The 18167-nt window shown below is 48.7% G+C and overlaps 1 protein-coding gene across 1 annotated transcript in view; it reads left to right on the top strand.

Annotated features, from left to right (window-relative positions):
• The window catches only part of LOC147105455 (mitochondrial 10-formyltetrahydrofolate dehydrogenase-like), a gene marked incomplete at its 5' end in the record, with an annotated part of 46277 nt that overhangs the window by 10179 nt on the left and 17931 nt on the right, over nt 1–18167 (top strand). Inside the window, 2 exons of the mRNA XM_086010906.1 lie at nt 10172–10306; nt 12000–12125. Coding sequence (XP_085867032.1) covers nt 10172–10306; nt 12000–12125 — 261 coding nt within the window. The remainder of the gene's footprint in view (nt 1–10171; nt 10307–11999; nt 12126–18167) is intronic.

Here is an 18167-nt window from a genome sequence, read left to right as displayed (position 1 = left end):
TAATATAGCTCCAATCTGGGCTCCACTATATTGTAGACAGACACCAGCTGTGTCACTGAAATATACTCTCTTCAGTGGTTGAGTTGCTGCCCTCTGATGGGACTGGCTGACTGCCTGTACTCTGATGGGACTGGCTGACTGCCTGTACTCTGATGGGACTGGCTGAATGCCTGTACTCTGATGGCACTGGCTGAATGCATGTTCTCTGATGGGACTGGCTGAATGCATGTTCTCTGATGGGACTGGCTGAATGCCTGTACTCTGATGGGACTGGCTGAATGCATGTTCTCTGATGGGACTGGCTGAATGCCTGTTCTCTGATGGGACTGGCTGAATGCCTGTTCTCTGATGGGACTGGCTGAATGCATGTTCTCTGATGGGACTGGCTGAATGCCTGTACTCTGATGGCACTGGCTGAATGCCTGTACTCTGATGGCACTGGCTGAATGCATGTTCTCTGATGGGACTGGCTGAATGCCTGTACTCTGATGGGACTGGCTGAATGCATGTTCTCTGATGGGACTGGCTGAATGCCTGTTCTCTGATGGGACTGGCTGAATGCCTGTACTCTGATGGAACTGGCTGAATCCCTGTTCTCTGATGGGACTGGCTGAATGCCTGTTCTCTGATGGGACTGGCTGAATGCCTGTACTCTGATGGGACTGGCTGAATGCCTGTTCTCTGATGGGACTGGCTGAATGCCTGTTCTCTGATGGGACTGGCTGAATGCCTGTACTCTGATGGCACTGGCTGAATGCATGTTCTCTGATGGGACTGGCTGAATGCCTGTACTCTGATGGGACTGGCTGAATGCCTGTTCTCTGATGGGACTGGCTGAATGCCTGTTCTCTGATGGGACTGGCTGAATGCCTGTACTCTGATGGAATTGGCTGAATGCCTGTTCTCTGGGACTGGCTGAATGCCTGTTCTCTGATGGGACTGGCTGAATGCCTGTACTCTGATGGGATTGGCGGAATGCCTGTACTCTGATGGGACTGGCTGACTGCCTGTACTCTGATGGGACTGACTGAATGCATGTTCTCTGATGGGACTGGCTGAATCCCTGTTCTCTGATGGAACTGGCTGAATGCCTGTACTCTGATGGGACTGGCTGAATGCATGTTCTCTGATGGAACTGGCTGAATGCATGTTATCTGATGGGACTTGTAGTGTATGTACTTTGCAGATGGAACTATATTCTGCAGCCCCTGTATACTGCAGTACCAGTAGTGACCACCCCTGTATATAAGCCTGTGTAGTAACATTTGCATAGTAGTTCCAGGTTGCCTCCATTCAGTAAAGACCTGTTATAACCAACTCCTGCAGTCCGTGTCTCAATTATACACGGACATAATACTGGCGACGAGCAGATACGAACTTACCTACAGTCTGCACCACCTCATGGGGATCCATCCCTGAAGCGAAGTTATCAGAGGTCGAGGCCAGAAGGAAGAAAGAAACAGAAGAAACGGGCGTCAACCGTGGGCCTCCGCCTCTGAGTCAGCGGAGTTGAAGATTTGCAGGAGAGGCTGTCGAGAGCGGGGCTTGGTTATCCTGTCGATGGTGCTTCAGCTAATCGGGCTGGTGGCAGGTAGTACACTGATCCTTCCTGGGCTGCGGCGGTCCAGAGCTCGAGCGGGTGGCTTGCAACAGGGCCGAGCAGCGTTGTCGGGAAGAGGAGAGAGAGTGAGGGTGGAGCACACAGGGCGCGGCCGGTGCTACGAAGCCGGGCAGCGGACAGACCTGAGAAGAGGGAGGCAAGAGTCCCGTGGGGTTGTTCCGACGACGGGGAAATAATAAAAATTAAACGCGCAGAAAGCCGCGAGGAGCTGCAGTTTGCCACGGGAACCGCGGAGAGCGGCGTTAGGAGCAGCGCGGGGGGAAGTGCGCGAAGACCATAGGGCGTCGCCATCAAGGCATAAAACGCCAGCAACAGCGCCATCTTAATCCAGCGGGGAAGAAGGCAAAGCGCGGGAGGCGCCATCTTAGATTTCCAAGATGCCGAAGACTGGCAATATCACTGCCTTCGATAATGCAATAGAAGACTAGACCACGTATGTGGAAAGAGTCGAGGTATATTGCGAGGCAAACGAAGTAGCCGATGAGAAAAAGGCATCGGTACTGCTAAACTTAATGGGCGCAAGAACGTACGGCCTATTGCGGGACCTGATTACTCCAGCCAAACCGAAGGCGAAGAGTTTTAACGAAATTGTTGCTATCCTACAGGAACACCTAAATCCTACACCGCTGCTGATAGCAGAAAGATTTAAATTCCACAGGAGAAATCAGCATAAAGATGAGAGCAATGCTGATTACCATACGGAACTACGCAAGCTATCAAAGCACTGCCAGTTCGGAGCAGGACTGGCAGATACCTTACGGGACAAATTTGTCTGTGGACTCCTGAGTGAAGGAACCCAGAAGAGGTTACTCTCAGAGAAAGAGCTGACGCTAGATAAGGCTTTCAGCGTGGCAGTATCGTACGAAGCAGCAGCAAGGGGAGTTGCAGAAATACAGCAAAAGCCACAGGAATACGGCACCCACGAAATGACACGGGGATTTGCAAAATGTTATCGCTGCGGCAGAACAACCCATGACTAGAAGGACTGCTGGTCCAAGGACAAAATATGCAGGCAATGCGGAAAGATGGGACACATTGCACGAGTTTGCAGGTCTGGGAAGAAGACCAACGACAACAAAAAGGCTACTAGAACCGTACAGGAAAGTACAAAAGATGACGGACAGTAGTTCCGAAGACCAGATGAGCGATAGTGAATCCGGGAACAAGAGACTAAGCTGTCTCAAACTTCACAACGTAATCGCAAAAGAGGATCACCGAACCATTTGGGTCACCCTCACGATAGCAAGGTCCCAAGTCAAAATGGAATTGGATACAGGATCAGCTCTAACCATCATGAATCGACGAGACTACGAGCGGTTATTCTCACACATACCCTTGAAAGAGGCATCCATTGTCTTGAAGACGTATACGGGGCAAAAAGTATACCCCAGAGGAAAAATAAGGGTGCCTGTCTAATACAATGGCAAGGAAATACAGAAATTGTATCTGTACATACTGCAAGATGGTGGACCACCGTTATTGGGACGTGAATGGATCAGAAAGATAAGTTTAGACTGGCACTCCATTCAGGCACTGACGGTGGCTGGTAAAAAGGATGACGACGTCACTTCTGGACGATTGTCAACAATCTTAGCTAACGCCAAAGAGGTATTTCAACAAGAACTGGGAACTCTTAAAGGCGTAACCGCCTCGATAAAAATAGAAGAGAATGCAATTCCCAAGTTTTTCAAAGCAAGACCGGTACCATATGCAATTCGCCCAGCCGTCGAGGCAGAGCTGGAGAATCTGGAGAAGGCAGGCGTGTTACCTAAGGTAGACTGGAGCGAGTGGGCGACACCCATCGTTCCTGTCATGAAGAAAACATTAAACAATAAGTCTGAGGAGCCAAGGAAGGTTCGCATCTGTGGGGACTTCAAGGTGGCGGTGAACCCAGTCCTTCACACAGTACAATATCCTTTTCCAAGGATAGAAGATATCTTCGCCTCACTATCTGGAGGGAAGCGTTTTACAAAAATTGACCTAGCACAAGCATATTTGCAGATGGAGGTTGAAGAATCCTCTAGGAAGTATCTCACGATAAACACTCACAAAGGTCTTTACCAGTATAATCGACTGGTATTCGGAGTAGCATCAGCTCCGGCGATATGGCAAAGAGCAATGGAACAAGTCCTGCAAGGAATTCCGGGGACCCAGTGTTACTTGGACGATATCCTAGTGACAGGTGAAGATGACAGTGAACACCTTGCCAACCTAGAGCAGGTGCTCACTAGACTACGTGAACATGGGCTACGGGCCAATCGCCCCAAGTGCGAGTTTTTTAAGAAGCAGATATCGTATTGTGGCCACGTGATTGATGAAGAGGGGTTACATAAGTCCCCTGACAAAATTGAAGCGGTAGTTAAGGCTCCAGCGCCTGAAAATGTGTCGCAACTGAGGTCATTCCTCGGATTGGTGAATTACTACCATAAGTTTTTGCCGAATTTGTCCACAATTCTGCACCCACTGAACGCCCTACTACAAACGGGAGTAGCATGGAAATGGAGCAATGAATGTAAGCAGGCCTTTCAGAAGAGTAAGGACCTAATCACTTCAAGAGAAGTATTGGCTCACTACAACCCATCACTACCGATAAGACTGGCGTGTGATGCGTCTCCCTACGGCATTGGGGCGGCACTGTCACATAAATTACTTGATGGTTCAGAGAGGCCGATAGCTTTTGCGTCACGCTCGTTAACTTCAGCCGAGCGTAACTACGTCCAGATTGACAGAGAGGCCCTCAGCCTGGTGTGGGGGGTGAAGAAGCTCAATCACTACCTGCACGGTCAGAAATTTAGTCTACTTACTGATCATCAACCCCTTGTCTCCATTTTCAACCCTCAGAAGGGCGTACCGATAATGACAGCACAACGGCTACAGAGGTGGTCCCTTTTCCTAGGGGCACACCAATATGACATCGAGTACAAAGGAACTAAACAGCATGGGAATGCTGATGGATTGTCGCGCCTACCGTTGCTGACGGTGGAAGAAGAACTTGCAGTGGATCCAGTGGAGATATTCCACTCGACCATAGTCGAATGTCTCCCTGTGACGAATGCAAACATAGAAAAGGAAACACGAAGTGACCCGACGCTCTCCTGGGTCTATGATTTAACGGTGAAGGGATGGCCAGCACATGGCGAACCACTGCTGCCAGCATTCTCGCCGAGAAGAGAACAGCTGTCAGTGTGCAGAGGAACCTTGATGTGTGGATCCAGAGTAGTAATTCCACCCAAATTGAAGGATAGAGTGCTCAATGAGCTTCATGAGGGTCATCTGGGAGGGGTAAAAATGAAGAACTTAGCCAGAGCGTTTGTGTGGTGGCCGGGAATCGATAGAGAAATCGAAGAGATGACCAAGAGCTGTACAGGATGCCAGAAGGTCCAAAACGCCCCACCACAAGCCCCTCTACATCCATGGAAGTGGCCCTCATCTCCATGGCAAAGGGTGCACATTGATTTTGCTGGTCCATTTATGGACTCGATGTTTTTAATTGCGGTGGATGCACATTCAAAGTGGCCTCAACCACCACAGAAAAAACTATCTCAGTCTTACGCACCATATTTGCCAGGAATGGGCTGCCTGAACAGATTTGCTCCGACAATGGACCACAGTTTGTGTCTGAAGAGTTCCGGAGGTTCTTAAAGAACAATGGTGTTAAGCATTACACATCCGCCCCATATCATCCAGCCACTAATGGATTGGCCGAGAGGTTCGTTCAAACATTCAAGAAGGCTATCAAGGCAATGTGTAATGAAGATATACCCCTACAGCACAAGGTGGATAACTTCTTGTTTGCCTACCGGAATGCGACACATGCGGTTACCAACCAAACTCCAGCCATGATGTTCTTCAATCGAAGACTACGATGCCGCTTGGATTTGGTTAAGCCAAACATCAGAAGAGATGTGGAGAACAGGCAGTTTCAGAATATGAATGAAAGGCCGACCAGGAGTTTTAAGATAGGTCAACCAGTTTTGGCCCGGGACTACCGCACTGAGAAATGGCAGCCAGGAACGATCTGTACACGACAAGGACCTCTAATGTATACCGTGGACGTTGGAGAGAGCATTGTAAGACGCCATGCTGACCAGATTCTAGAGTCACTGGGAAACGTCAACTCCACACCACGATCTGATACACCTGGCGATGAAACCGAAGTACCAATTGCATCTACCGCAGAATCGGTGATATTGGAAGCAGACGAACCAAACAACGATATTGATCCCGACTCAAGTTTGCCAGAAGAACCTGATACCCCAAAGAGGCGTTATCCAGACAGAATCAGGAAGCCTCCTCAAAGACTGAACTTATAATTGCTTAACTTCAACTAATGTGTCTAGCATCTGTAATTGTAAATATGTTATTTCATTGTTAATCGAATGTTATGTACTGTTTAGCTAAAAGGGGAGGAATTGTAGTGTATGTACTTTGCAGAAGGAACTATATTCTGCAGCCCCTGTATACTGCAGTACCAGTAGTGACCACCCCTGTATATAAGCCTGTGTAGTAACATTTGCATAGTAGTTTCAGGTTGCCTCCATTCAGTAAAGACCTGTTATAACCAACTCCTGCAGTCTGTGTCTCAATTATACAGGGACATAATAGGACTGGCTGAATGCATGTTCTCTGAGGGGACTGGCTGAATGCATGTTATCTAACGGGACTGGCTGAATGCTTGTTCTCTGATGGGACTGGCTGAATGTATGTTCTCTGATGGGATTGGCTGAATGTATGTTTCCGCTGCCTATGCCCAAGGCTTACTGGGTAGTTTTTTGGTCAAGTAAACCATATGGAGTCCACATCCTTATTACAAATACAGGATTGTGTACGGTTTCTTCACTCCCTGCACCTCCAGAAAACGGTACACGTTATACATACACTCCTTCAGTATACCCTTAAGTGGATATGTTAAGTCATTACACATGAACACTTTGAATACAATTTAGAATTTGGAATCAAAAACACAATTTCTAAATTTGTGGATGACACCAAATTGTGTGTGTGTGTGGGGGGGGGGGCGGGTAGTCAATACTGAGAAGGACTGCAACAAATTACAGGAAGACATTAATAAACTTGCAGAATGGCCATATAATTGGCAAATGAAGTTCAACACAGATAAATGTGAGGTATTACATTTTGGTAGGAAGAATAGGGAGGTCACTTATTACTTGGAGGGTGCGAGTCTAGGTGGGGTAGAGGGAACAGAGCAATCTCGGAGTACAAATACACAAATCACTAAAAGTTGCGATACAGGTTAGCAAGACCATAAAAAAAAGCAAACCGAACACTAAGGTTTATTTCTAGAGGTATAGAATTGAAAAGTAGGGAAGTTATGCTAAATCTGTATCGAACCTTGGTTAGACCACACTTTAAAAAAAAGGATGGAGAGGCAGTGGAGAGGGTGCAGAGAAGATTTACAAGGATGATACCAGAAATGCGAGGGTATACATATCAGGAAAGGATGAACAGGCTGGGTCTCTTTTTTCTTGAAAAAAGAAGGCTGAGGGGTGACCTAATAGAGGTCTTTACAATTATGAAAGGTTTTGATAGAGTGGATACAGAGAGAATGTTTCCACTTGTGGGGAAGAGCATAATTAGAGGCCATCAATATAAGATAGTCACCAAGAAATCCAATAGGGAATTCAGAAGAAACTTCTTACCCAGAGAGTGGTGAGAATGTGGAACTCGCTACCACAGGGAGTGGTTGAAGTGAATAGTATAGATGCATTTAAGGGGAGGCTGGACAAGCGTATGAGGGAGAAGGGAATAGAGGGTTATGCTGATAGATTTAGATGAGGAAGGATAGGAGGAGGCTCGAGTGGAGCATAAACACCGGCATGGACTGGGTGGGCCGAATGGCCTGTTTCTGTGCCGTATATCCTGTGTAGTACCTATGATATGTGACAGGCAAATTTTGTACAATATTAGTCTTGGTGCTTTGTACATTGCAGTAGTATTGAACACATGCACTCCATGACAAAGTGCATGAGTTATACAAACACTCCTTCACAGAGATACAAGGACAACTAAAAATAAATCAAGGGGAGGTTCAATATAAGTTTTTTTTTAAATGGTGATGGAGAAACTAATGAGATTAAAGATGGACAAATCTCCAGGACCCGATGGATTCCACCCCAGGGGATTAAAAGAAATGGGTGAGGAAATTGATGATGTTTTAGTCATGAACTTCCAAAACTCTCGATTCAGGAATTGTCCCCATTGGATTGGAAAACTGCCACTGTCACACCATTATTTAAGAATGGTCGGAGAGATAAACTGGGAAATTATAGGCCTATTAGTCTAACGTCAGTTGTGGGGAAGTTACTAGAATCTTTTATTAGGGACAGAGTGACTGAGCATTTGGACAAATATGAGCTGATCAGAGAGAGCCAGCGTGGATTGTAAAGGGCAAGTCAGGTCTAACGAACATAGTTAATCAGAATATTTTCTTAATGGTGAGAAGCTAGGAACTGTCAAGGAGCAAAAAGATTTGGTTGTCCAGGCGCACACATCACTGCTGGATGAGGTCATTAGCACTAATTACTGTTTTTCATGGAAAAATTAACTGAATTATGGAATTTGATCCCAGATCACTGGTAAAATTCCCAGAAATCTATCTAATAGAAATGTAATTTGCCCATCACTGTAAACCAGTTACCCTGGTGAAGGGGATTGCAGGACCTGTGGGGCTTTATATCGCAAATGCTCCTGTGCATCTTAATGTATTAAATTAAGAGAGTAATGCATTTAGTAAGATATTGAATTGTGTATGGTATTTGTGAAGTAACATAAGATAAGACATAAGAAATAGGAGCAGGAGTAGGCCAATCGGCCCCTCGAGCCTGCTCCACCATTCAATAAGATCATGGCTGATCTGAGCCTAACCTCAAATCTTCTATCACTCTCCATCCCACCGGAACCCATGTGATCTCCCGGGAGAGGCGAAAAACCAGATAAAAAACCCAATGGCCAATTTGGGAGAAAAAATCTGGGAAATTCCTCTCCGACCCATCTAGGCGATCGAAACTCTTCCAGGAGAGCACTCTGTCCCTATATTTTCTACAGTACTTACCTTCTGTAAAGGTAATCTCCACCCCAGCCAGGAACAGGAATAAAACCATCTCCTGAAATCTAACACAGAATTAGAACACAAGAAGTAGGAGCAGAACCAGGCTACACGGCCCCTGGGCCCGCTCCGTTACCTACAGGGCCATGACCGTTCCGAACATAGACTCATGTCCAATTTCCTGCCCGCTCCCCGTAACCCTTAATTCCCTTTACTTCTAGGAAACTATCTATTTCTGTTTTAAATTTATTTAATAATGTAGCTTCCACAGCTTTCTGGGGCAGCAAATTCCACAAACCTACCACCCTCTGAGTGAAGAAGTTTCTCCTCATCTCAGTTTTGAAAGAGCAGCCCCTTATTCTAAGACTATGCCCCCTAGCTCTAGTTTCACCCATTGGGAACATCCTCACCGCATCCACCCGATCCAACCCCTTCACAATCTTATATGTTTCAATAAGATCGCCTCTCATTCTTCTGAACTCCAATGAGTAGAGTCCCAATCTACTCAACCTCTCCTCATATGACCACCCCCTCATCCCTGTGATTAACCGAGTGAACCTTCTTTGTACTGCCTCGAGAGCAAGTATGTCTTTTCTTAAGTATGGACACCAAAACTGTATGCAGTATTCCAGGTGCAGTCTCACCAATACCTTGTATAACTGCAGCAATACCTCCCTGTTTTTATATTCTATCCCCCTAGAAATAAAAGCCAACATTCCATTGGCCTTCTTGATCACTTGCTGCACCTGCATACTAACTTTTTGAGTTTCGTGCACCAGGACCCCCAGATCCCTTTGTACTTCAGTACTTTCCAGTTTCTTGCCATTAAGATAATAACTTGCTCTATGATTTTTCCTGCCAAAGTGCATAACCTAATAAAAATAAAATGATCAATATGGAAACCTGCAGCCAAAGGACCTTCATCTCCTTGACGAGCACTTGTGTCCAAAGTACTTCCATGATATTTGATTCCTAGTCCTACCTGTGGAACATTGCCGTTTGGAATATTGGCGAACTGCACTAGCCTCTCTGTGATGGCATATTGAAAGAGATTGTCGCTGGAATTGGATGCAGTTGTATTCACTACCTCCTCCATCAGTGATGATCCACAACTCTGTCAGGATTGAGAGAGGCTGGAACATTAGCACAAGATGCCAAGATGTCCTCAGGCCACACATGTTTGTAGAATGTAATGTCAGTTTTTGACCACGCACTGATAGTTTGCCAGCATGTGTACCAGGAGATCACGTGGCAGATCAAAGAGTAGCGCGCGTTTCACCACCCAAAATCTGGAAACCGGAGTTTGGTGCCTACAATTGCTGAGAATACATTAGATAATAACTAACAAATGACACTGTCTGATTGCTGCTGAGCTGGTTTCTGATCTAAAGAATGCCAAGTGTTGATTTTTTGCATGGTTGAGAGATGACTTTGTTTCTACAGTATATCACTAACAGTCGTGTACTGTTTCTTGCCCACTTTAGGCAGTCACTTTGTTTGGTTCATCCATGTATAAAGGTGCAATACCATCAGGCCAACCATTGGCGATCAATGGTGCCAGCAAGCCTGGCCTGGTAACCAACAATGGACTGGTGCTCTTTGGCAGTGATGGAAACATGGTAAGACTCTCGTATGCTGGCCTATCATAGAATATACAGCACAGGAACAGGCCATTTGGCCCAACCCGTCCATGCTAGCATTTATGTTCCACTTGAGCCTATCATAGTCATGGAATGAGTGTTTCTAAATCTAAGACTTCTGAAATTCTGCTGAGCCCTGTGGAGATGTAATTGCTTTCTCCAAACCAATTCTTAGATTAAATCAATCGCAACCAAGCTTCATGACTAAAGTTTGTTTGTTCATGAACTGTAATAGGTTTAGAACTAACGATAGTAACAGGCCTCACCCAAAGTCATTGTTTCTGACAGCTTTTTTTAAAGCTGTTTGTAGACGTGTACGGATAGAAGCAGCCAGCATCTGAAATTAATGGAGTTCTTACTCACTAAATGAAGCTACTCCATATCCAAATCTCTCTATACTTTTTCTCCTCTTCTTCACCCCCACCCCCCAAAGTGGTGTTCAGTGGTGCAGATCCCTCTGTGCCGCAACCACTGCCCATTCTGCACACTTTACCCGAGATAGTGTCAGAGGACTTCTGGAGACTGTCAGATCACCGCCAGGCACTGCCCCACACATGTACCTTCTAACAGGGTCGGCTTTAGAGACTGTTAGATCACCGCCAGGCACTCCCCACACACGTACCTTCTGACCGGGTCGGCTTTGGAGACTGTTAGATCACCGCCAGGCACTCCCCACACACGTACCTTCTGACCGGGTCGGCTTTAGAGACTGTTAGATCACCGCCAGGCACTGCCCCACACATGTACCTTCTGACAGGGTCGGCTTTGGAGACTGTCAGATCACCGCCAGGCACTCCCCACACATGTACCTTCTGACAGGGTCAGCTTTGGAGACTGTTAGATCACCGCCAGGCACTCCCCACACACGCACCTTCTGACAGGGTCGGCTTTGGAGACTGTCAGATCACCGCCAGGCACTCCCCACACATGTACCTTCTGACAGGGTCGGCTTTGGAGACTGTCAGATCACCGCCAGGCACTCCCCACACATGTACCTTCTGACAGGGTCGGCTTTGGAGACTGTTAGATCACCGCCAGGCACTCCCCACACACGTACCTTCTGACAGGGTCAGCTTTAGAGACTGTTAGATCACCGCCAGGCACTGCCCCACACACGTACCTTCTGACAGGGTCAGCTTTGGAGACTGTTAGATCACCGCCAGGCACTGCCCCACACACGTACCTTCTGACAGGGTCAGCTTTGGAGACTGTCAGATCACCGCCAGGCACTGCCCCACACACGTACCTTCTGACAGGGTCAGCTTTGGAGACTGTTAGATCACCGCCAGGCACTCCCCACACATGTACCTTCTAACAGGGTCGGCTTTGGAGACTGTCAGATCACCGCCAGGCACTCCCCACACACGTACCTTCTGACCGGGTCGGCTTTGGAGACTGTTAGATCACCGCCAGGCACTCCCCACACACGTACCTTCTGACAGGGTCGGCTTTGGGAAGCCTACTTCCTGGCTCTAAGTCTGAGATCGATTGTAAGGTGCCTCCACACTGGCCTGGCTGATCTTGTCTGACACAGCACAGGCCTTGGATCGGAACTGGGACCTTTTAGTTTGGTGTTGCTGAGTGGCAGTGAAGGTAGTGGAGTTATTCAGTGGTTTTGGTGGCTTGTCTACACTTACTAGCTTAGATCAGAGATGATCATTGATTTTTGCAGCTGGTGGTTCGAAACCTTCAGTTTGAAGATGGAAAAATGATTCCTGCCTCCAAATATTTCTCTTCTGGTGACACTGTCGCTGTGGAATTGACGGAAGAAGAGAAGAAAGTTGCCGAGGATATAAAGGTAAGGCCTGTTTCTCTGTAATGGGAATCTTCAGAAACAAAAGAGCCTTTCCAAACTATGTTTCTCACTGTAGGTATTTGGTATCTGGCCCCACTATCTGACCGTCTAGTGCATTCAGTGGAACTGTTGACTGTCACGTTATCTAAGGATGTTCTGCTCAACATGCAGAAAAATCCAAAATGATGTTGGTTGGCACGAGGGAGGGGAAGGGGTGGAGAGGGTTAAGCATAGTTGTGCTAAGTGTGTTGAATTAGGGAAAGACAAAAGTCAAATTAGTTGGGTGTTCTTCAGTGTCCTGGCCAACATTCCTCCCTGATTGGCCTCATTGCTGTTTATGGGATATTACAAGATGGCTGCAGCAGATACCCACACAACAGTCACTGCCCTTCATCAAGTATTTCATTGTACGCTTTGATAAATGTTTGGAATTATTCATCAAGGTAGGTAATTGGGGCAAAAATATTCGGGTTATTCGGAATACAATTAGATAAACTTAAGTGATTGAGTTGACCTTGTGATGAAATATTCCATTCATCACTGCCTGTGACTGTGGTTGGTTTCAGGTTCCCCCTCACCATTGTATTGCCTGTGACTGTGGTTGGTTTCAGGTTTCTCCTCACCATTGTATTGTATATTGGAATGTATGGAATGTGTTGTGTGTAGGGCTCCGCCCATACCTGGCCTCTATGTAAGCCAGCTCAGTCTGACCTCATATCCAGTACTGCAGAGCCCCAGATGGAAGATACCTCTCTCCACTGCGTGTTATCTTCTAAGTTAATAAAAGCCTTGTTTTGTTTCGCTAACATCGAGTCTCGGGATTATTGAGGCACATCAATTTTATTAACTTATTTTTCAACACGATGGATCAACTCCTGAAACCCGAACGTTTGGATTTGGATCAGCATGCTCCGGACGCATCAGCACGCTTCGGACACTGGTTTATGTGTATGGAATTCTTCCTGGACAATTCCGCAGCCGTCAAAGACGCTACGGACGCTGCGAGTATGAAACTCGGAATTCTGCGGAATTGGGTAAGCCACCGGGTTTACCCCCTCATCCAAGACGCCGACACGTACCTGGCCGCCTGCGACATCTTAAAGGCGCATTACCAGCAGCCTACGAATGAGGTGTATGCTAGGCATCTGCTCGCCACTCGCGCACAGCGACCTGGGGAATCGGTGGAGGAGTTCCTAGGCACCCTGAAAATGCTTGGCAAAGACTGCAAGTGCCGAGATGTAAAAGCCGCAGTGTACACCGACGAGCTTGTTCGCGATGCCTTTATCACAGGCCTCAGCTCCACTTACATCCGGCAAAGACTGCTGGAAAAAACGGGATTGGACCTGAAACAGGCTGCGGACACCGCGCGATCCCTGGATGTGGCCCAGAGAAACTCGGACGCCTACTCTTCAGCCCGCGCCGTCCACGCCGCCACGTGTGCACCAAGGGCGCCGCCATCTTGGAAGGCATCTTCCCCGCCCGGCAGCCCGACACCGTCGGGGCCCCGCTCTCCCCCCAGAAGCCCTACGACAGCCGCGACGCGTCGGGGACCCAACTGCTACTTCTGCGGGCAGCCAAAGCACACCAGAAACCTGTGCCCGGCGAAAGGCACCACCTGCTTTAAGTGCGGTAAGAATGGGCACTTCGGGAAGGTGTGCAGAGGGAACCCCGCCGGAAAACCAAAACCCGCCACCGCCGCGTGTGCGCCGTGGGAGCGGCCATCTTGGACGCCATCTTGCCCGACCTCGTGGGGTCCGCCATCTTGTGAGCAGACAGCGTGGATGCCATCTTGTCTCGATCAGGGCCCTACAGTGGCATCGGTCACAGTAGACCAGACCAGGCCCCACCCGCTATCCAAATCAATGGTGGACATCGAGGTAAACGGGTGCCGGGTTAAATGTTTAATTGACAGTGGAAGCACGGAGAGTTTTATCCACCCTGAACTGGCACAACAACTCTCCCTAAAGGTGGTCCCTACTCGGGGTACTATCTCTATGGCTGATAAAACCCAGACATCGACCATTCTGGGTTACTGCACGGTACAATTGTCCGTTAACGGGACGGTATACGATAATTTTGAAGTATTAATCATGAAGAATCTATGCGCGAGCGTGATCTTGGGCCTGGATTTCCAGTGCAACCACCAAAGCATCACGCTCAAGTACGGTGGGTCCCAGCCGCCCCTCAGTGTGCGGCCTGGCTACCCTGAAGGTAAAGCCGCCTTCGCTATTCGCGAACCTTACCCCTAACTGCCGGCCAATAGCGACCAAAAGCAGGAGGTACAGCTGGGAGGACAGGCGGTTTATCGCGACCGAGGTAGACAGGCTCCTGAAAGAGCGCATTATTGAATGCAGCAATAGCCCGTGGCGCGCCCAAGTGGTGGTGGTAAGGGGTAGCGAGAAGAAACGGATGGTGATCGACTATAGCCAAACGATCAACAGGTACACCCAACTAGACGCCTACCCGCTACCCCGCATATCAGAAATGGTGAACCAAATCGCCCAATACCGGGTGTTCTCCACCATTGACCTCAAGTCAGCGTACCACCAGCTCCCTATCAGACCAGAGGACCGCCCGTACACCGCCTTCGAGGCGAACGGACGCCTCTACCAATTCCTCAGAGTCCCCTTTGGGGTGACGAATGGGGTCTCGGTCTTCCAGAGGGAGATGGATCGCATGGTCGATAACCACCACTTGCAGGCAACCTTCCCCTACCTCGACAATGTCACCATCTGCGGTCACAACCAGCAGGATCACGACTCGAACCTCGAGAGGTTCCTGAAAACCGCACAAAAACTCAACCTCACCTACAACGAGGACAAGTGCGTTTTCAACACCACGCGCCTCTGCATACTAGGCAGCGTGGTGGAGAATGGGGAAATCGGACCAGACCCCGACCGATTGCGCCCCCTACGGGAGCTGCCCCTGCCCAACACTCCCAAAGCCCTGAAAAGGTGCCTGGGGTTATTTTCTTATTATTCCCAATGGGTCCCCAACTACTCCGACAAAGCCCGCCCCCTCTTGAAAGCATCCTCTTTTCCGCTCTCTGCTGAGGCCCACGCCGCCTTCAAAAGCATTAAGCAGGATATTGAGCGGGCCACGCTACAGGCAGTGGACGAGAACACTCCCTTTCAAGTGGAAAGTGATGCGTCTGACTTTGCCTTGGCGGCCACCCTCAACCAGGCGGGGCGGCCCGTAGCTTTCTTCTCGAGGACCCTCCAAGGGCCCGAGATCAGACACTCCTCCGTGGAAAAGGAGGCCCAAGCCATCGTGGAGGCAGTGCGCCACTGGCGCCACTACCTAGCCGGCAAACGCTTCACCCTACTTACCGACCAGCGGTCGGTAGCGTTTATGTTCAATAATAAACAGAGGGGGAAGATCAAAAATGATAAGATTCTTAGGTGGCGGATCGAGCTCTCCACCTTCGAGTATGACATCATTTACCGGCCAGGGGCCCTTAACGAATCCCCAGATGCCCTCTCACGAGGGATGTGTGCCAGCGCCACCGGGGATCGGCTACAGACCCTCCACAATGACCTCTGCCACCCAGGGGTCACGCGGCTGTTCCACTTCATAAAGTCCCGCAACTTACCCTACTCGATTGAGGAAGTTCGGTCTCTGACCAGGAACTGCCGCACTTGCGTTGAGTGCAAGCCTCGGTTCTACCACCCTGATAGAGCCCACTTAATCAAAGCTACACGGCCCTTTGAGCGGCTCAGCTTAGATTTCAAGGGCCCCCTCCCGTCCGTCGACCGCAATGTTTACTTCCTGAACATTGTGGACGAATACTCCCGGTTCCCATTCGCCTTCCCCTGCCCAGACATGACCAGCGCCACGGTCATTAAATGCCTCAACAGCCTGTTCTGCCTGTTCGGTATGCCGAGCTACATCCACACGGATAGGGGGGTGTCCTTCATGAGTGAAGAGCTACGCCAGTACATGCTGTCCAGGGGTATCGCCACGAGCCGTACCACCAGCTACAACCCCCGGGGTAACGGTCAAGTGGAGCGAGAGAACGGGACAGTATGGAAAGCAGTCACTCTAGCTCTAAGGACCAAGGGCCTCCCTATCTCCCGCTGGCAGGAAGTCCCCTCAGATGTGCTCCATTCGATACGGTCGCTATTGTGTACTGCCACTAATGCCACGCCTCATGAACGAATGTTTAGCTTTCCCCGGAAATCCACCTCAGGCGTATCCATGCCGTCATGGCTCTCCACCCCAGGTCCGGTATTCGTGCGAAGGCATGTGAGGGGCCATAAGACGGACCCTCTCGTGGAGCCAGTGCACCTACTCCACGCCAACCCCCAATACGCGTATGTCCGGCACGCCGATGGAAGGGAGGACACCGTGTCAATAAAAGACGTCGCCCCAGCCGGTAACGACAACAACCACGGCAATAGCAGCAATAACGACCACAGCAACTCTTACCCACCCACTACTCTTTCATCACCCCCGGAAGAACATCGACCAACGGCACCCCCACCAACTACCCCTTCAACAACCCTGGCGGCACCCCCGGCAGAGACCCAGGAGGCCACCGGGGACACCCAGCCGACACCCGCGACACCACAACAGCCACGTCGGTCGCAGAGGACTACCAAACCCCCGAACAGACTAAATCTATAGAAGGGGTGAATGTGATGAAATATTCCATTCATCACTGCCTGTGACTGTGGTTGGTTTCAGGTTCCCCCTCACCATTGTATTGCCTGTGACTGTGGTTGGTTTCAGGTTTCTCCTCACCATTGTATTGTATATTGGAATGTATGGAATGTGTTGTGTGTAGGGCTCCGCCCATACCTGGCCTCTATGTAAGCCAGCTCAGTCTGGCCTCATATCCAGTACTGCAGAGCCCCAGATGGAAGATACCTCTCTCCACTGCGTGTTATCTTCTAAGTTAATAAAAGCCTTGTTTTGTTTCGCTAACATCGAGTCTCGGGATTATTGAGGCACATCAGACTTTGGGCTAAACGGCCTTTTGTCAACCCTGTTTTTTTAAAATTCAAATGTTAACTTTCATTTGCTAAATGCTCCCAATTCTAACTTACTTCCTGTTTGCACTGAAAATGCACATCCTGGGGGAGAGTTTCCATGGGGTTTCCAGAGCTCCCGCACGAACTGCAGCGGAGGATTGTCAGAAACAGTGTACACTAGTTGAATTTTTTGAGGTGGTAACTAACGTGGTAAATAAGGGAATGACTATGCAGCAGCCATTTTGTAAAATCCGATGAGGCAAATGACCAGTTGGTTGAGGGAGGAATGTTGGCCCGCAGAATAACCTGCCCCTCTTCAATATAAACTAAATAGCACAATTTTAAAGGGAGTGCAAGAACAGAGACCCGGGGGGTGTCCACACACAAATCATTGAAGGTGGCAGGACAAATTGAGAGGGCTGTTTACAAAAAAAAAAGGTTTTCCGTGGCTTTATAAACAGAGGCATAGAGTGCAAAGTCAAGGAAGTTAATGCTAAACCTTTATAAATCACTGGGTGGGCCTCAGCTGGAGTATTGTGTCCAATTCTGGGCACTGCACTTTAGGAAGGATCTCAAGAGTGCAGAGGAGATTTACTAAAATGGTTCCAGGGATGAGGGACTTCAGTTACATGGAGAGACTGGAGAAGCTGGGGTTGTTCTCCTTAGAGCAGAGAAGGTTAAGAGGAGATTTGATGGAGGTGTTTACAATTACGAAGGGTTTTGAGCGAGTAGAGAGAGAGAAACTGTTTCCACTGGCAGGAGGGTCATAACCAGAGGACACAGATTTAAAATAATTGGCAACCAGAGGGGCAGTGAGAAGAAATATTTTTCCGCAGCGAGTTGTTGTGACCTGAAACGCGCTGCCTGAAAGGGCGGTGGAAGCAGATTCAACAGTAACTTTCAAAAGGCAATCAGACTTGAAAAGGAAACATTTGTAGGGGCATGGGGAAAGAGCAGGAGAGTGGGACTAATTGGAGAGCTCTACCAAAGAGCTAGCACAGGCACCATGGGCCGAATGGCGGCCTCCTGTGCTGTAAGATTCTATGATTCTTCGAATAAAATCTTTCATCTT

The sequence above is a fragment of the Somniosus microcephalus genome, chromosome 17 (genome assembly GCF_052327205.1).
Source record: "Somniosus microcephalus isolate GS21.2 chromosome 17, FLI_Smic_1.0, whole genome shotgun sequence".
Classification (NCBI taxonomy): Eukaryota; Metazoa; Chordata; class Chondrichthyes; order Squaliformes; family Somniosidae; genus Somniosus; species Somniosus microcephalus.
Note: the sequence above shows the minus strand (reverse complement) of the source record. Positions and strands in the feature narration are given on the sequence as shown.